This window comes from Thalassophryne amazonica, chromosome 2 (assembly GCF_902500255.1).
Source record: "Thalassophryne amazonica chromosome 2, fThaAma1.1, whole genome shotgun sequence".
Taxonomy (NCBI): Eukaryota; Metazoa; Chordata; class Actinopteri; order Batrachoidiformes; family Batrachoididae; genus Thalassophryne; species Thalassophryne amazonica.
This window is the reverse complement of record NC_047104.1, coordinates 85,044,616-85,065,356: the sequence shown is the minus strand read 5'-3', so window position 1 is coordinate 85,065,356 and position 20,741 is coordinate 85,044,616. Positions and strand designations below refer to the sequence as shown.

At 43.5% G+C, this 20,741-nt stretch overlaps 1 protein-coding gene across 1 annotated transcript in view; it reads right to left on the bottom strand.

Annotated features, from left to right (window-relative positions):
* Positions 1-20,741, bottom strand: part of LOC117503844 (CUB and sushi domain-containing protein 1-like) — a 2,069,078-nt gene that overhangs the window by 135,010 nt on the left and 1,913,327 nt on the right. The window contains exons 61-62 of the mRNA XM_034163109.1: positions 20,518-20,694; positions 20,236-20,421 (exon numbers count right to left, since the gene is read on the bottom strand). Of these exons, the coding sequence (XP_034019000.1) occupies positions 20,236-20,421; positions 20,518-20,694 (363 nt within the window). The remainder of the gene's footprint in view (positions 1-20,235; positions 20,422-20,517; positions 20,695-20,741) is intronic.

Here is a 20,741-nt window from a genome sequence, read left to right as displayed (position 1 = left end):
GGAACAGCTATTGATTTGGCCAAAGAACGCCAACATCGGCGGGTGGTAATATGTGTGGACGGATTACGATCTGGACATATGACATGGGAAGAGGCAGAGAAGGTTGCCATGGCAGCCGTGAACCTACACATGCGTACCCCAGGAGTATGGGGATCAATGAGAGAAATAGTGGTGGTCACTAGCAATGAGCAGGAGCAAGATCGAGTGAGAATAGCACTTGAAGCGGTGAACCTAGGACCAAATAGAGCAGGTCCAAAGAAGGGTGCAGTTGGAGCAAGTGGAGTGGCAACTAGTCCCCCGTTAGTGATGCAGCCCATTCCCATGGCGACAAGTGAGAAAAGATCAGTACATGCTGTAGGAGTGCAGCGATTAAGGATTAAAACCCCACGACCAACATTAAAACAAGTGGCAAGTTGGCTCCAGACTATCATACACCCGACAGGCTCCCAATCTCGGATGAAAGAGCCTTTCCAGGCTCCTCCACCGGATAATGGAGAAGAGGATCCTATATTCATTCCTTTACCAGTCGGAAATACCGAAGCAACCGGGTCACCCTGAAAGTCAGAACAAAACGGGGACCCACAACCACAAGACCCACGTCCTCCCCATGAATCTGATATGGATGAGGACCAGGAAAGAGAGTCTGAAGAGGAGATCAATCCACAAGACTCAGAAGAGGATGAACCGCTATCTGTGGTAGGGGAAAGAGAAGTCTCATGCCCAGAGCTACGAACTGGACACTACAGAGGACGAAAGAAAGAAGTTGGGGTGTATAATGTGCGTGTAGCCTCAGAGAGAATTGCAAGAGATGTCAGGGTTAACCCAGTGGAGACCCGAGATAAGCGACAAACCTATGCTCCAGAAGTGGGACAAACTGGGTATGACATCCCAGAAGAGTGGATAGAGCGACAAGATGAAAAGAAAACTCTCGAGGTAACAGCTACTGTTGGAGAGTGGGCTAATATACTAATGTGGCCCTTCTATCCTACACTAACGACCTGTAAAGAGTTAACAAATAACTTCAGAGTCGCCTATTTAGGCGTTGCCCATGATGTGATGTTGAGAAAACTAAAAACAGCAGCTTTACGCTGGTCACGGCAAGTGTTGAGAGAAACCAATGAAGAAAATCTGGATGATGAGGGAGAAAAAATTCCACCATCGTCAGGATTACAAGCAAGCCTCCCAAATCCGAATTTTCCTGCTGGATCTAGAGAGCAAAGTCTGCCAACAATTCAAGCTGAAATTCAAGCAGACGGCAGGGAATTCCGTGAATTCAAGAAATTAAAGACGCTGGTGAGAGAGAAAGAACCAAATGAAGACCTAAAGGACTATTTGAAAGAAGTGTGGCCCCTTATTGACAGAGCTTCTAATAGTGAAGAGGGTAAATCTATGTGGCTAGCCCAAGTTACCAGTCAACCTATCAGTCGGGGTGAACCAGCACGAAACCATTATGCCAGGTTAGTGTTGGAAGATCCCAACGATGAAGATTCCCATATTTCGCGAGCTAAAGCTGGACTAGACAAAGGTCAAACATTGGTTCAAGTTTGGCATGGGCTGAAACAGACAATTTTGCCACAACGCTATGTTAGGGCACTGAGAGAGGTCACTAAAGGAAGAAGAGGGGAGATAACCTTTGTGAAAATGCCCATAGACGGCACTACAGTCCCACAAATGGACGCGGTGGTAAAGAGCTGGGATCTGGAGCAGCAGTTCTATGAAGAAAAGAGGAAGAAGGAGAGTACACCGAAATCAGGACAAAAACCGGTGGGAGTGGAGAAAAGAAATTCAGTGCCTAAACCACCACCTTCTCAGTCACATCAAACACCACAGAGGAATAATCAAAGGCCTCCAGCTGGACAATGGAGCTCTCGGCCGAGAGGTCCACCACCTCCACCACCACAATCGCGACCTACACCTGCACCTCATAGTGGTGGCTATCTCCCTAAAGAGGAGTACGACAAATTAACTCCAGAACAAAGGAAAGCCCTCCAGGAAGTCCGCCAAGCTACAGTGGCGGCTGGAGGGCAAAAGAAGTAATGGCTTCGGAGGCGCGGGTCACGCTAGACCATGCCTACTGGGAAGGGGACGATATCTACACTGATGTGGATGGAGAACCGTACCTGGTGGACACGGGAGCAGAGGTGTCCATGACCCGCAGAAACCTCAAGACCATAGGATACCTATTGATCCAGTATGCAAATGCGGAAACGAAGAGAAGACCATTTGGAATATGGAAAGGGATAGTTTGGATAAAAGGCCCCTTTAATTTGATAACAGTCAAGGATTTGAGAGAATTGCATCGGCCCAAAAGACTTCAAACTTTAATAAGACGAGTGAAAAAATTACAAGCAAGAGTTGTAGGAATGGATATGACTCCAACTGGAAAGAGTCCGATAAGCTGGTACAAAGAAGTGGATGTACCAGCTGTCACAGAAGAAAAGATTGAAGAAAGTGATTTCTCTGAAGCAGGGAAAGAAAAATTGAGGGAAATTATCTCCAAAGCTAAAGTAGCACGATTTAAAAATGATTGTGGAGATTTGGGGGCTAAACACATTCATGTTATCGAAGGAGGAGTACATCCACCGGTGCGACAATATCCCTTGAACCCTGGAGCGGTTGAGGAAATGGATAAAATAGTGAAAGAATTGGAAGCTTTGGGGATCATTCGAGTGGAATTGAATCCGATCACTAACAGCCCCATCCAAGCAGTTAAGAAGCCAGAGTCGGCAGGAGGAGGCTGGAGACCAGTAATCAACTTCAAGGCTCTCAATCGACGAACAATAGCCAATAGAGCGAGTTTGATAAATCCCCAAGGAGCACTGAAAACGCTCCAAATTAAGAAATACAAATCATGCATTGATCTGGCAAATGGATTCTTTTCCCTGCGATTAGCAAAACAGTCATAAGGGAAAACAGCATTCACACATAAGGGGAAAATTTATGTGTGGCAACGACTCCCGCAGGGATACAGAAATTCACCAAATGTGTTCCAAGCAGCAGTAATGGAAATATTAGAAGATCTGGGAGTAACAGTCTACATCGATGATGTGTTTATCGCAGATGATGATGAAAATGAACACCTAATGCGGCTGCAAAAGGTGATACAGAAGCTCACAGAAGCTGGATTAAACCTCAACCTGAAGAAATGTCAGTTTGGACAATTCAAGGTTAACTATTTGGGATTCCAGGTATCATCAGACCTGGGACTCTCAGAAGTATACCAAGAAAAATTGAGTCAGATTAAACCACCGCAATCTGAGAATGACCTACAGAAAATATTGGGATTGTATAACTATGTGAGAGATCACGTTCCACACTATCAGAGATACGCAAAGCCCCTTTATGCTCGTCTCAAGAAGAAACCTAATGGACAAGAGCAAAAGCAATGGATTTGGACAGCTACAGATCAGGATTACTTGGAAAAGTTAAAGAAAGCCATTCAAGACGCAGTTAGGCTGGAGCCGCGTAGTCTGACTACTCGTCTGCTAGCCGAAATAAGCTGTGAAGAAGAGGATTCGGTGGTAAAAGTGAGCAATGAAGGAGGGGGTATGGTAACATTGTGGAGCTATACTCTGTTTTCGATTGAGAGAAAATATCCACCGGAAGAAAAAGAACTGGCAGTCCGGGCTAGATATTGGAGTGCATTAAAAGAACTTGCACAAGGTCAGGGAATAAAAGTTATCACTCAAAGCCAAGTCCACCGGTTCCTAAGGAAAGGAACTATTGAGAGTACTAAAGCCACAAATGCCAGATGGGGAAGGTGGGAGGACATCCTGCTAGACCCTGAGCTGGAAATTGGGCCAAAACAGTCGGCAACAAAAAAGTTACTGAAGGAGAGGCAACTCCCTATGGAGCCATATGACTGGACTATGTACACTGATGGGTCGAAGAAAGGTACAGACAATATAGCTTATTGGGGCTATATTCTGAAGTATCAAGATAAGGAGAAATATCGTCGAAAAGGTCAAACGCCAGGGAGTGCCCAAGCTGGAGAAGTTACAGCAATACTGGAAGGAATCTTTGAGTTAAACAAGAGGAAAGTAAAAAGGGCTAAAGTGGTTACAGACAGTCATTACTGCGCACAAGCCCTGAAAGAGGACTTATCCATTTGGGAAGAAAATGGATTCGAGGGAGCTAAGGGGAAGCCTGTAGCTCATATGGATTTGTGGAGGAAAATAGCTGAGTTGAGGCTAACAATGGACTTGGATGTGGTACATCAGAAGGCCCATGTAAAAGAAGGAGCACATTGGAGCGGGAACGAAGAAGTGGACCGCTATGTGCAGCTGAGAAAAGTCGTCGTTGTCGGGATCGAGAAGTGGGAACAGACACCCAAGGGAAGGGTAGTTCCAAAAGAGTCCGTGAAAGAAGTGGTGCTGGCCGTACATGAAGCGCTTGGCCATGCAGGCACCATTATATTTTATACTCCTTGCTTGCCTCTACTGGTGGTTGGCTCTCACTGCAGTATTGTATCACTTCCTGTTCCGGAGCACAGCAGTGTTTTTCTGTATCTGTTAGTTGTTTAATCTGCGCAGTTAGATTGATCTAGTTATCTAGATTACGATTTGTTTCCCAGTGTAATCTTTACGTGCCTTAACTAAAGCACTCCTTCTGCTGAATCACCTCTAAATTATTTACACATTATTCACTTTGCGTGTTTTTAGGAATCCGCTAGCTTAGCGTAGCTACTAGCTCTTAGCCGATTTAGCATGGCGGCTTCTCCTGTCTCTCCCGCACTTTTCTGCTCTGGGTGTGAAATGTTTAGTTATTCCTCGGCCTCCTTTAGCAGTAACGGTACTTGTAATAAGTGTAGCTTATTCATAGCTTTGGAGGCCAGGCTGGGCGAATTGGAGACTCGGCTCCGCACCGTGATAAATTCTACAGCTAGCCAGGCCCCTGTAGTTGGTGCGGACCAAGGTAGCTTAGCCGCCGTTAGTTACCCCCTGGCAGATCCCGAGCAGCCGGGAAAGCAGGCTGACTGGGTGACTGTGAGGAGGAAGCGTAGCCCTAAACAGAAGCCCCGTGTACACCGCCAACCCGTTCACATCTCTAACCATTTTTCCCCACTCGACGACACACCCGCCGAGGATCAAACTCTGGTTATTGGTGACTCTGTTTTGCGAAATGTGAAGTTAGCGACACCAGCAACCATAGTCAATTGTCTTCCGGGGGCCAGAGCAGGCAACATTGAAGGAAATTTGAAACTGCTGGCTAAGGCTAAGCGTAAATTTGGTAAGATTGTAATTCACGTCGGCAGTAATGACACCCGGTTACGCCAATCTGAGGTCACTAAAATTAACATTAAATCGGTGTGTAACTTTGCAAAAACAATGTCGGACTCTGTAGTTTTCTCTGGGCCCCTCCCCAATCAGACCGGGAGTGACATGTTTAGCCGCATGTTCTCCTTGAATTGCTGGCTGTCTGAGTGGTGTCCAAAAAATGAGGTGGGCTTCATAGATAATTGGCAAAGCTTCTGGGGAAAACCTGGTCTTGTTAGGAGAGACGGCATCCATCCCACTTTGGATGGAGCAGCTCTCATTTCTAGAAATCTGGCCAATTTTCTTAAATCCTCCAAACCGTGACTATCCAGGGTTGGGACCAGGAAGCAGAGTTGTAGTCTTACACACCTCTCTGCACCTTCTCTCCCCCTGCCATCCCCTCATTACCCCATCCCCGTAGAGACGGTGCCTGCTCCCAGACTACCAATAACCAGCAAAAATCTATTTAAGCATAAAAATTCAAAAAGAAAAAATAATATAGCATCTTCAACTGCACCACAGACTAAAACAGTTAAATGTGGTCTATTAAACATTAGGTCTCTCTCTTCTAAGTCCCTGTTGGTAAATGATATAATAATTGATCAACATATTGATTTATTCTGCCTTACAGAAACCTGGTTACAGCAGGATGAATATGTTAGTTTAAATGAGTCAACACCCCAGAGTCACACTAACTGTCAGAATGCTCGTAGCACGGGCCGGGGCGGAGGATTAGCAGCAATCTTCCATTCCAGCTTATTAATTAATCAAAAACCCAGACAGAGCTTTAATTCATTTGAAAGCTTGACTCTTAGTCTTGTCCATCCAAATTGGAAGTCCCAAAAACCAGTTTTATTTGTTATTATCTATCGTCCACCTGGTCGTTACTGTGAGTTTCTCTGTGAATTTTCAGACCTTTTGTCTGACTTAGTGCTTAGCTCAGATAAGATAATTATAGTGGGCGATTTTAACATCCACACAGATGCTGAGAATGACAGCCTCAACACTGCATTTAATCTATTATTAGACTCTATTGGCTTTGCTCAAAAAGTAAATGAGTCCACCCACCACTTTAATCATATCTTAGATCTTGTTCTGACTTATGGTATGGAAATAGAAGACTTAACAGTATTCCCTGAAAACTCCCTTCTGTCTGATCATTTCTTAATAACATTTACATTTACTCTGATGGACTACCCAGCAGTGGGGAATAAGTTTCATTACACTAGAAGTCTTTCAGAAAGCGCTGTAACTAGGTTTAAGGATATGATTCCTTCTTTATGTTCTCTAATGCCATATACCAACACAGTGCAGTGTAGCTACCTAAACTCTGTAAGTGAGATAGAGTATCTCGTCAATAGTTTTACATCCTCATTGAAGACAACTTTGGATGCTGTAGCTCCTCTAAAAAAGAGAGCTTTAAATCAGAAGTGCCTGACTCCGTGGTATAACTCACAAACTCGTAGCATAAAGCAGATAACCCGTAAGTTGGAGAGGAAATGGCGTCTCACTAATTTAGAAGATCTTCACTTAGCCTGGAAAAAGAGTCTGTTGCTCTATAAAAAAGCCCTCTGTAAAGCTAGGACATCTTTCTACTCATCACTAATTGAAGAAAATAAGAACAACCCCAGGTTTCTTTTCAGCACTGTAGCCAGGCTGACAAAGAGTCAGAGCTCTATTGAGCTGAGTATTCCATTAACTTTAACTAGTAATGACTTCATGACTTTCTTTGCTAACAAAATTTTAACTATTAGAGAAAAAATTACTCATAACCATCCCAAAGACGTATCGTTATCTTTGGCTGCTTTCAGTGATGCCTGTATTTGGTTAGACTCTTTCTCTCCGATTGTTCTGTCTGAGTTATTTTCATTAGTTACTTCATCCAAACCATCAACATCTTTATTAGACCCCATTCCTACCAGGCTGCTCAAGGAAGCCCTACCATTATTTAATGCTTCGATCTTAAATATGATCAATCTATCTTTGTTAGTTGGCTATGTACCACAGGCTTTTAAGGTGGCAGTAATTAAACCATTACTTAAAAAGCCATCACTTGACCCAGCTATCTTAGCTAATTATAGGCCAATCTCCAACCTTCCTTTTCTCTCAAAAATTCTTGAAAGGGTAGCTGTAAAACAGCTAACTGATCATCTGCAGAGGAATGGTCTATTTGAAGAGTTTCAGTCAGGTTTTAGAATTCATCATAGTACAGAAACAGCATTAGTGAAGGTTACAAATGATCTTCTTATGGCCTCGGACAGTGGACTCATCTCTGTGCTTGTTCTGTTAGACCTCAGTGCTGCTTTTGATACTGTTGACCATAAAATTTTATTACAGAGATTAGAGCATGCCATAGGTATTAAAGGCACTGCGCTGCGGTGGTTTGAATCATATTTGTCTAATAGATTACAATTTGTTCATGTAAATGGGGAATCTTCTTCACAGACTAAAGTTAATTATGGAGTTCCACAAGGTTCTGTGCTAGGACCAATTTTATTCACTTTATACATGCTTCCCTTAGGCAGTATTATTAGACGGTATTGCTTAAATTTTCATTGTTATGCAGATGATACCCAGCTTTATCTATCCATGAAGCCAGGGGACACACACCAATTAGCTAAACTGCAGGATTGTCTTACAGACATAAAGACATGGATGACCTCTAATTTCCTGCTTTTAAACTCAGATAAAACTGAAGTTATTGTACTTGGCCCCACAAATCTTAGAAACATGGTGTCTAACCAGATCCTTACTGTGGATGGCATTACCCTGACCTCTATTAATACTGTGAGAAATCTTGGAGTCATTTTTGATCAGGATATGTCATTCAAAGCGCATATTAAACAAATATGTAGGACTGCTTTTTTGCATTTACGCAATATCTCTAATATCAGAAAGGTCTTGTCTCAGAGTGATGCTGAAAAACTAATTCATGCATTTATTTCCTCTAGGCTGGACTATTGTAATTCATTATTATCAGGTTGTCCTAAAGGTTCCCTTAAAAGCCTTCAGTTAATTCAAAATGCTGCAGCTAGAGTACTGACGGGGACTAGAAGGAGAGAGCATATCTCACCCATATTGGCCTCTCTTCATTGGCTTCCTGTTAATTCTAGAATAGAATTTAAAATTCTTCTTCTTACTAATAAGGTTTTGAATAATCAGGTCCCATCTTATCTTAGGGACCTCGTAGTACCATATCACCCCAATAGAGCGCTTCGCTCTCAGACTGCAGGCTTACTTGTAGTTCCTAGGGTTTGTAAGAGTAGAATGGGAGGCAGAGCCTTCAGCTTTCAGGCTCCTCTCCTGTGGAACCAGCTCCCAATTCGGATCAGGGAGACAGACACCCTCTCTACTTTTAAGATTAGGCTTAAAACTTTCCTTTTTGCTAAAGCTTATAGTTAGGGCTGGATCAGGTGACCCTGAACCATCCCTTAGTTATGCTGCTATAGACGTAGACTGCTGGGGGGTTCCCATGATGCACTGTTTCTTTCTCTTTTTGCTCTGTATGCACCACTCTGCATTTAATCATTAGTGATCGATCTCTGCTCCCCTCCACAGCATGTCTTTTTCCTGGTTCTCTCCCTCAGCCCCAACCAGTCCCAGCAGAAGACTGCCCCTCCCTGAGCCTGGTTCTGCTGGAGGTTTCTTCCTGTTAAAAGGGAGTTTTTCCTTCCCACTGTAGCCAAGTGCTTGCTCACAGGGGGTCGTTTTGACCGTTGGGGTTTTACATAATTATTGTATGGCCTTGCCTTACAATATAAAGCGCCTTGGGGCAACTGTTTGTTGTGATTTGGCGCTATATAAAAAAATTGATTGATTGAAATTGATTGATTGATTCCCACACGGAAGGAGCTGGAGACGTTGCAACTTTGGATTCCGAGAAACCAAGTCTGCCGAGTCCTCAAAGACTGTGAGGTATGTGGTCGATACAATGCAGGACGACGAGGACAAAGGGTTGATGGTTTCACCATAAAGAGTACTGTTCCATGGGGATCAGTATGCATGGATGTTGACGGGCCCATGGGGGTGACCGGTAAGAAAGGAGAAAAGTATCTGTTGGTGCTTGTGGACTCTATGTCGGGCTATGTGACTGTTAAGCCTGTGAGAAAAGCCAACGGCAGCAGTGTGATCAGCATGTTGGATCAAGTGTGTTCAAATCTGGGGATACCTAAGGAGCTGAGAACGGACAATGGGACACATTTCCGTAATGCTCAGGTCGACCAGTGGTGCCAGAAAAATGGAGTAATGAGAATTTACTCGCCCCCATACACCCCACAAGCAAATGGAGTTGTGGAAAGGGCTATTGGACTGGTGAAAAACTGGATTGGAAAAAATGCTAACACGAAGGAATGGAGTACTAAGGCCCTGGAAATTGGACAGGGCCTGAATGACCGCCAACGTGCCGGCAGGCCCACCCCTTCGCAAGAGCTGAACCAACGCCCATTTTCAACACTGGAAGTGGGGCGGAGTCAGACTAAAAGGGACAGAGAACCAGAACCAAAGATCCCATTTAAGGTTGGACAGAAGGTGTGGGTGAGAGCTCGAGATCACCCAACCAACACTGCTGTTAAACCTAAGTATGAGACCACAGATACAGTAGTGAAGATACTGGACAGTAATACAGTAGAGTTGAAGAAGAAGGGAATCCAAGGAGTGGAGCAGCTGAAACCAACTCCTAACTAGACAAAACCAGGAGCTAAACATGGCCAAAAACACCCAAGATCTTCCACCCTTCGTCAGATTGGCCACTTTTAATGGGGTGGTTTCCTTAAGAAGAACAAGAGATGGTCTCTGGGCAGGCAGAGCCCTGAGGATACTATATCATGCAAAGAAAGGATTTTTATCTAATGAAAAGGAGTTATTACAATGGAAAAAAGTTGAGAATCACTGTGTGGTTTGCCGCGAAGAAGTACAGCTGACGATCCAATGGTCGGGACCTGGGGTTAGAAAACCCCCAATTCCAAATGGGGCAAAGAATGAGTTCAAGCAATTACTTCACAAGCCGGTGAAGGTTTTGGATGCGCTTGTATGTGGGTTATGCCGACTAACCCACTTGCCAAGAATGGTCTTTTACACCCAGTGGGACTTACGTGGAGACAATGTAGATATGCAGGTGTGTTCATGCTATTGGAATGGACGTGAGATCGAGTATTGCCTGGTGTGTAAAGCAAGAACTCATATGGGAAGACTACTGCATGTCGTAAAAGCAGACGGATGGCAAGTGAGAAGGTTCTTGGACCCCCTGAGGACCTTTCACACCGATGAAGCCTACTGGGCTAATCCTGCAGCAACAACTGTGTTTGATCAAGCTGAAGGGAATCAAGGCAGCGGTGACGTGAGTCCAATGGCACCAAGTGTCTATTTGATGTTGGACACAACTAGAGCAGGAGGAGGTGACCAAGCTGCAGGAAGTAGTGAGCGAAAGCCGTCTTTGTTGCATGAAGCTATACATCAAAGTTGGTCCCAGGGTCCAGAGTATGGGCAAACTTATGACCCTCCAATAGATGCAGTGCAAATTCCACTGGTGTTCAGAGTGTATAGCGATCCGGAGCGACCCGGATATACAGACATGATGGGTGGACTGACTGATGATCAACAGCAAAAAGCCCAAGAAGAAGGATGGATCGGCCCTTGGGAATTGACAACTTGGGCAAAATTGATAGAAGAAGTTCTAAAAAACCCGGAAATTCTACTGGAAGATGCAGAAGAGGTGCCACAAGAAAAAGGGGGCAGAGAAACCCTCATGCATTATTTTACCACTGGATTAGACACCTGGGGAAATAAAGCAGCAAAACCGAAAAAGAAGTCAGCCGAGTACCACGTGACACCCGAAGAATGGGTGAGAAAAAGGAGGATACAATCTAGAGGGGGAGTGGCTAGCAGAGCGGACACTCCTAGTAGGCTGGACCAAACAATTAAGGTGCGGCTCACAGTGCTGATGGTGTTGGTTCCCTATGTGGGGGTTTATTCTGTCGGAGCACACGTTGACCTCCTGGAGGAACAGCAGCAGTCGTTAGACCAACCGACTCAAGGTGAGGAAAAATCAAGAAAGTCTCGGAGTTGCTGGATGTTTCCCTCCATTTTCCGCGGGACAAAGAAGAAGTAAGAAGAAGCGGCTGTTTGCAAAATGTCGCAAGGACCAAGTGTATATAGAGTACCCATTATTAATAACCGAGGAAGATTTGGACCATATATACAAAGTGTCCTCGGTGCTGAGAAACTATACTTAAATTGGCCAGAAAAAGATTTTGAAGAAGAAGACTGGGAACTAGCATCTAAAGGATATTTTGTCTCAAATTATGAATATAAAAGAGATGCCGAATTAACAGAGACAACAGGACAAAAATTACTCGCTGAACGAGTGCTGAGTGATGCAAGTCTGCGGCATTGGTACATGAAAGGACGCCGAAGAATGCCCCAATCGGTTCCAAGATGTCCAGATACCTACCCTTGGATATTAAATGTGGTTTACCTACAACTCAAAGACATGAGATTCACATTGAGATGGGGGATTAATTACGTTGAGCCACTCCAAGGAATCTATGTTGAAGTATACCTTAACCAGTGCTTAATCTGGACGACAAGCCCCAACATGCAACGTCAATTGAACAGACGACTGCAAGACCCAAGATATCCCGTATTAGATAACCAGACATTAAATTTGAGAGTTATCGATCAACCCCTGGCCTGTATGACCTGCCTACCCCCAACCATACCACCAATTTTTGAAAATCAAAACCTCTGCTACCTGTACAAAAGAGGAGTTTGGAACTGTAGTCAAGCAAGGAAGATTCAGCTTCAAATTGAGCCTAAGGATCAAGAAAACAAGCCTATAGTTCCCCTCTATCTAGCTCTATCACAAACCAGATATTCCGGATACCGGTTTTGGCAGCATTGGCAAGATCTATGGGATTACGTACCCCCACATCAAGTACAGAGGATCCCTGAGGGACCCCTCCCTAAACCAGACAGAATGATTGTTACGATGTGGAAGTGGGAGTGGAAAGGAATGGATTCAGAACTTAAGCACCCATCTCCCATCTACACTCATCTCTCTAAGAGACAACAACTGTTCCCTATGGTGGTGTATCTTGGCAGAAAAAGAAGGAGACCGATGGCGGAGTAACAACTCACTCTGAATCATGCTGCGGACCTTCAAACTGGATGAAAATAATGTAAATAGTCTACGATCCGGGCCTGGAGGACTTACACCATATTTGGAATTACCCTACAAGAAAATATGTTTAAGCTGGCCACAAAAGGATTATAAAGAAAAAGGATGGTTGCTGGGAACAGGAGGATATTTTGTAGATAATGACTCATATAAAAGAGCTGCTGACCTTGCAGAGCCTGGAATATACACTCCTTTAGAAGCTATCGTGAACAAAGTTGGACAACACTGGAATTGCCCCGGGGTCGGATGGAAGTTTTACCCAATTCCCCGGTGTCCAGACTTATACCCCTACATCTTGAACGTGGTGTATATACAGAGAAGGGGCTACAGATTTAAAATAAGATGGGGACCTAATTATGTTGATCCATTACAAGGAATGTATGTGGATATTTGGCTCGGATCTTTCCAGATTTGGACCAGTAGTCCCTATATGTTTAAAAGACTTCAACAACAAGAGGCACTTCCAACTTTTTATTTGATTGAGAACCAAACTTTGCCAATATGTACGACAGTACAGTAACTTGACATTGAAAAAGGCGGAAGTGTTCCGCCTATTAGAAGTGGATGGCGAACCAGAGTACTAGTGGGGCTTTGGCAACCCCCAAAGGCTATACTGATACGATTTGGCATAAAGTCGGGAAGAGGATTATTTCGGAGATCGACTCCTCTGTACTCTGTGATGGCGCAGTATGTCTACAATGGAGCGGCATATTGGGACGCCTATGAGGATATCTTGCACCTACGCAGAGAATTGAATCCTGCATCTTCACAGTGTTTCTACCGCCTGAAATGAAGGAGGTGACAGTTGTCACTTGGAAATGGGCGTGGCGAGGACTAGATATTAGACTCCCATGGCCATCTCCCTTGTTAATCACCCTTCTTCAGCAATGAGCATCGAGTGTCTCTGTTGGGAGCACGAGACAAACAACAGCACCTAAGATCATCTATCTCCGAGATGGAAGAACCAAGGGAAGACAGCGTGATCACCACGCAACCTCAAAGAATCAACGACAGACCAAGAGAAGGAGAATTTGGCATAGAAATGCCACTACTGCAACAACCTCAAAAGCTGGAGCCGCTGCCACCAGTACCGAGTGAATTCTACTACGAAAATGTTGGAATAAAGCAGCAGCAACAAAGCCAGCCATGGAAGAAAAAAGTGCCTCCAATGTTGGACTTGGATGGCCAGACTTACAGCATTATTAGTCGGCATTGCTATACTTCTAGCTATCCTGTACCACTATGGTAGTACGCCCTGGACCTTAACCCATATCAGGGTCCAGTACGCAACAACTAAAACTTTCCAACAGTCATGTTGGGGAGTTGAATCAAGAAACATCTACATGATATGGGACCAGAATTCTACAGAGAAATGGGCAAAGATGAAGAACCTAACCCAGCAGATGCAAAAGAATAAGTGGCTGCAATACTTGAACGACAGTGGGGAATTTCCAACCGTCACTACCAATCACAACCTGACCACCGGAGCAGACATCCTTCAAAACTTACAAGTGAGGGAGCAAGAGATTATCGTGGCAACCATCTTATGGTTAAAACAAAGAGAGCGAAGAGAAGTAGGCTGCACTTGGATAAGACCTGACCCTGGCGAGCCAGCCTGGTATTGCTCATGGGGATGCAGAGTACTACTGGGCTATCGAGCAGGATATTGGGAAAAAGAAGCTGTTTTTCCAGCATTACCAAGACATGATGTTTGCAGAATGATAATGCCTACCTGGAAACATTGGGGTAACTACAACCTCACCTGTGACAACACCCGCAGCAGAGTGCCGAAAGTGGATACTACATCTACAATAATCCCTCCGTTGAACAACGCTACCGACATAGGAACAGGAATACCATATTCCAAACCAACCGTCATCTCACCAGTAGCATTGGTGGGGTCCACAAAGACATCACCAACACAGGGAAAAACCAAACCACTCCCTACATCGCCAACACAAGATACCCAGCAAGTATTAGAACCAAAAGTTAAAAGTATTGATAACATGGTTAAAAGAAGAATTCATGATTATTGTGTAAAAGAAAAAGTAGCAAAATTAGATAGATGTTATTGGAATCGACCAATTGGATGTAATTCTCAAAATTATATGGTGCTTGCACCAGTTATTGATTTGATAGACAGGATTACTTGGAAACAAAAACAAGAGGCAAAACATGATGAATGGCTTAATGACACTTTTCCGTGGGTCTGGAGCGTTCCACTGATACATTTTGAGGGGAATTTTCCAAGGGGATACACGTGGACTGGGCATAGTTTGCGGGGTCCACATAAAGCAAAATTATATGTGCAAAAACTACCAAAGCCTGATGAGCTAAGGTCAGTACCTCAGGAAGATTTTAGCAAAATTGATCAATGCGTGGCAAATAAAATCTATGGAAGCTTACATGAGACAGAATACCATAATAATTTGGCTGAAGGTTCTGGTAAATCCCCCCGATGTCCCATAGACCAAATAAAGACAGGGAATTGGCTAAGATGGGTATATAACTGTTCAAAGTTGTTACAGGTTCCAACCATTAAGGGGATCCTTCAAGCATGACAGGAAGGAGTTAGATGTAGTAAGGACGTCACCTGGTGGGGAATGGAGAAATATGAAATTGAAGATTGGGTATTCCCCTGTTTAGATCAAAGTAATAATTATTGGGTTAAATATCAATACATCGCCACGGTCTACTCCAGAGATAGAGCTACTTGGTCTAGTGTACTCTGGAGACCAAATCCTTATGTTACGCCACGGCCATGGAAAATGTAGAAACGTTCCTTCACCATGCGCACCATCGTTCCCTGACGGATTATCATCTCAGGAATATGTGGCAACTCCGTCTCCATCGGGATTACCATCACAATCACCGCTACTGGAAGAGCAGCCTTCTGACAGCGACAGCAATCTACAGATGGGCGGAGAGGAGTACGTGGTGCTGGATGAGTGTCATTCGACTCCAGCTCCTCCTGTTCTGTCTCCGATGGTGGATGAAAAAGAAGTGCTCACCCTCCCAGCGCCGATCGACATGCTCAGACCCCGCTGAAACAACCAGACCATTTCCAACGTGAAGGCTTTGTTGATCTGGGACGTCGTCTAACTTTCACAAAAAGGCAGAAGTTGTGGACATCAGCACTTTTTCAGCACATTCCACTGTTACAGGAGTTTTTTTCATGGAAAGAAAAGTTTAGGGATGCACCACGGAGCCGTTCATTACGCGGGACAAAACCACCTCCGTGTTGGTCTCACAGGACGGCTTTCAGGTGGATTTCAGATGGATTCCGGTTGCTTTTCAGTCGTGTGATTATCCAATTGTGATTGTGCATGAGCTGGACATGCCCCAACATGTCCTGGAAGGCTTCATCATGGCATTGCTTTGCACCATGCGGCTCCACCGCGACGCGCAGTGGAGCCGTTCCTCTTTCCATGACAAAAACTCCTGTAACAGTTGAATGTGCCGTTCATTTCTAAACTGGATGCTGTCTTGATCCGGTATGTCGTCTGACTAGTACAGGAATTGTGAAAAGACATGGAAATCAGCACTTTTTCAGCACATTAAGACAGACGTGCGGAGGAGTTGCGCGCGTCCGTTTGAATAGCCCCCTGGGTGCTCCAATGAGTACATACTATTAGTACATACTCAGTATGCCCTGCGCCATTACGCACAGTGATCAGTGAAAGCAGGAGCAGATGGAGAGCCTCTGATGACAATCTCATGTGCTCAAACAAAGAGTGTGTAACTATCAGGATTGCTCCACTAGTTTGTATGTGAATGTTACTGGATAACTCTGTTGCTTTCTCTGCATAAAGCACTGTTTACCATATCAATGGACAACAAAACGCATAGACCATTTTGTATATATTGTTCAAATTGTGTATTTGTGTTGAACCTTTTTGTTGTACAGTCTTTCACACAAGACCTCAAATTACCTTTATAAAGTGTCAAAACAGTTGTTTATTATAGTTTGCTGTGTGTCTTGACTAAATGTGTGTGGAAAATTATTTTTTGCTTTATTTTTTCCTTGCCTATTTTTGATAAAACACAACAAAAACATATATATTCTGAAAGCACAGGTTGTTCTGAACAAAAAGAGACATAAAACTTGATTGTGGGATGCAGGGAGAGCTGTTAACTGCAATATAAAACATTTATGCCAGGTAAGTGAACTGTCCAAAAAATGCCCTCGGACCCCAGAGGGTTAATAATCCCATTAATCCATTTGATCGCTCTGGGTGAAGACAGTCCATCCACAGAGCAGCTATGCTCCAAAATGAGGCATCCGCAGTGGAGGGAGGGCGGAATGGGGGGGCCGTTCGGTTGGTGACACCGAACTGATTTCACTCTACAATAGAGTGTTTTTGACTCTATTTAGACTGAGACCAAATGTTATCCTAGGAGAGTAAATTTTACTCAGCAAAAGTTACTGTGTTGCTATTGGGTCAAAAGGCCAAAAAGTGGGCCTGATTTCTTATGTATAGGAGATATTCAGAATGCCTATTCAGAGAAAATAGTTTTGAGGGGCAGAGCTTGATACCCACTTGTAACTCCCCATGAGCGATGTGAACAGGAGGCAGAAAAATAAGATGTCAAGGCATCCAGGGTTAGGGTTTGTTGGCAACTGACAAGCTCTCAGGACTTACTAAATTACTCTTAAGCAAATGAAATAATAAGTAATATTATTATGTTGAAATGTTATTTTAGATTTACGTGGAATGTAAGTTTCCTATAAAATACAATGCATTTTGGTGAAAATGTATTTAAATCACATAAGATAAATATTTTTGTCCTGTGGCCCTTGATTCATGTTCATTTAAAATCAAAGGGACAGCTTTGGGGCACCTCTGCTTTTAAGGGAAAAATTGTTACATCCACATCTGCAACAAGTACTAAAATAATCCGTTTAAGTTCCTTGAAATATGTATGTTTGTAATAATAGTATATCACAGACTGATAGAGGCAGTGTCTGCGTGTCAAACTGTGTGCAGGGTTTGATTTAATGCTGTGCCTCTACAGAAAAATGCAACCAATAATAATTAATAGTAATAACTGGTGCTCATCCAGGAGAGGCAAAATGATGTATGCAATTATACATCGTATCTGAACATCAAAATTCATTGATTGAATGAGGACTCCATTAAATGACAAGGAAATTCCATTTTTTTCTTTTTTTTTTAAACTCACGGAGTCCCAGGGACTGTGAATTTCTGAACCATAAATCGAACACTGGTTCACCTATCTTGCTTCCAATACTTTCTTTGTGACTCACATTTATATGAAATTGCCTGTCAAGCAGCACTGTTATGGATTAAAATCCAGTCAGTAAGTTTTTTGTTTGAGGATTTTTTTATTCATTTATTTATTGATATGTGAGTTGTATGTGTTTGTGTGTGAAGTAACTACTGTTTCAAAACAGGATAAAAAAAGACTTGGGAGAAACCAAGTAGGATGAAAAGAGGAGAAAAGTGAGGAGCAAAGGAGCAGCAGATAGAAAGATTTTGCAGCATCTCTTTTGCCTGTTCTGTATTTTTTCTAATTTTCTGCTTTCAATTTTCTGCTCCTGTCTCATTCTTTCTCACCTACAATATCTTCTGTGTCTGTTTTTCTGCCTTTTTTGCATCTTTCTCACTCTGTAGCCTCTCTGCCCGCTTTATCTTTCTTTTTTCATCTCAGTTCAAAGCCTGAGCAGCTGTGGGATCCAGCAGGAGGTTTTATGTTTGTGGGAAGAAACAGCAGGGGGAAGATCTCAGGAACCATTCTCTTTTACGGTTTCTGAACATTACAGTCTAAACTCTAAATATGAGCTGTTGTAAAGCTCTGATGTTATTTTAATGCATTCACTTATTTTATTTCCCTTTTTGTATTTGTGAAAAGATTTTGGGAAGTTAACTTGTACACAACACACTGTGGTTGTATTATGGTGGCAAGCAGTAATCCCCTAGTAAAGGCACATTCTGGTATTGCCATTGCAAAGAACAGAACATTTTAAGCAGGATTACACAAAATATATGGACCAATTGCCATGAGACTAAAAGATTAAAATTTAGCACTTCATCAAATCCAGGAAATTAGTTTTTCTTTGGTCGTTGTGAAATTGATGTTTTTAGCATTTTTTTTCTGTGTAGGCTCTCAGTTGTCCAGGTGGTTTCCATAGTAGAGAAGCTTGAATCTTCGACTGGACTGGGTTGCTTGACATGAGGACATTTCGCTTCAAATCGCAGAAGCTTCCTCAGCTAAAATTCTTACTCTGGTAGTCTGACTTCTGTCTTGACTCTTGTAGAGAAGAATAAACAGAAGCCACAAAAGCTGGAGTTTTAAACCTAACCAGACCCCTCCTACCAAGAGGCAGACTGCTATAGGTTAGTGACTAAACAATAGCTCTAATTAGCACCTATTGTGCTCTAGTTAGCACCCTCCTAATGACAGGGCAGCTGTCCCTCCTAATGATGGGATGGATGCCTCTCCTGATGGCTCCCTTGACGACTCTCCTGATGATGTGAATGACTCATTACCATGAACAAAAGACTGAAACTGCTTTGACCTGAGTACCCCATTGTAAACAGGGGACAAAGCGTGTCTCAGACCCCTCCCCGGTTAAGGCTGGGTTTCAACTGTTTCATATAGAATGCCTCCTTGACCCCTCTCTCAAACCATTTCTTCTCTCTGGCTAAGATTTTAACTTCCTTGTCCTCAAACGTGTAGTTAGTGTCTTTAAGGTGGAGATGAACTGCAGACTGAGGTCCACAGGCGCCCTCTCTGTGGTGCTGGTATAGCCTTTTGTGTAAAGGTTGCTTAGTCTCACCTATGTAGTGTTCGTTACAGTTTTCCTGACATCTGATAGAATACACTACATTGCTCTGTTTGTAACTAGGCATCGTGTCCTTAGGGTGAACTAATTTCTGTCTCAAGGTGTTAACCGGTTTAAAGTAAACTGGGATTTTGTGCTGTCTGAAGACCCTCTGTAGTTTTTCCCCTACGCCTGCTAAATAAGGGAGGGACACTCCTCTTCTTCTTGTCTCTGTCTCCTGTCTATCTGGTCTCTTTGTTCTCTGGGACTTCTGCACTTTGTCCAGGGACCATTGTGGGTACCCACATAGTGTGAGGGCTTTCCGGACAAGTTGTTGTTTTTTAGCCCTTCCCTATGCAGTTGTGGGCACCTGTAGGGCTCTGTGTTGAAGAGTCCTGATCACCCCGAGCTTGTGTTCCAAGGGGTGGTTTGAGCCAAAGATATTGGTCAGTGTGAGTGGGTTTTCTGTAAACCCCTGTCTGGAGCTGCCTGTTCTCTCCAATTGTAACATCACAGTCCAAGAAGGCTAAATGGTTGTTCCTGGCATCCTCACGTGTGAACTTGATATTGGAGTCCACCAAGTTGATGTGTTCTGTAAAATCCTCAACCTCCTGTTGCTTGATTTTAACCCATGTGTCATCGACATATCTGAACCAGTGACTGGGAGGGATGCCCGTGACAGACGTCAAGGCTGTCTTCTCCACTCGCTCCATGTACAGATTAGCCACAATGGGGGATACCGGAGGTTGTGCAATGGGGTCTATGTTGCTATGTGCAACATAAAAAAATGCAGAAACTGTAACTCACTCATCAATTTCCATCCACACTCTGCCTTCCCCAGCCATATAGCAAAGTACATTCTTTGTCTGAATCCTTCTTTGTTAGAATTTTGATTTGGCACGTTTCATCCTGGATAACCTTCCGGAATTAGACTGGGGCACAGGAGGGCTTTGAACCTTGGACCTTCATACTAAGACTCAAATGACTCAAATATTACTTAGATTACTTTTCCAACATACCTTTGCAGCTCGGTTTAGTTTGGTTCCAAGTTCCATCTTTTGTGCAGTGTAAAACGTTGTATCCAGGTCCTGTTGGTTCCATCAGGTGACCAGGGTTACAGCGGTAGGTTACAGTGTGGTTGAACATAAAATCACTTCCTAAAATTATCCCGTTGGCAACTGGACCTGGGTCTCCACAGCCGATGACTGAAGGAGGCAACAAAATGATGGGAAATTATGAGATAATGACTAATAACTGTTGTTACCACTTTATTCAATAATATTAATTAATATATATCTTACCAGTACAGTCTGGAGGTTGTCCTGTCCACGTCCCATTGGTTGTGCAATGTCTGGTGGTCAGACCTGACGTTTTGTACCCTTCCCAACATGCATAAGCCACTGAGCTGCCGAAAGTGATTCCATCACTGAACACAATTCGTCCATGTGCTGGGGTGCCAGGGTTACCACAGGACACAGCTGGAAAAAAAATAGTCATTAATCATGACAATCTTACTGCAATTAAA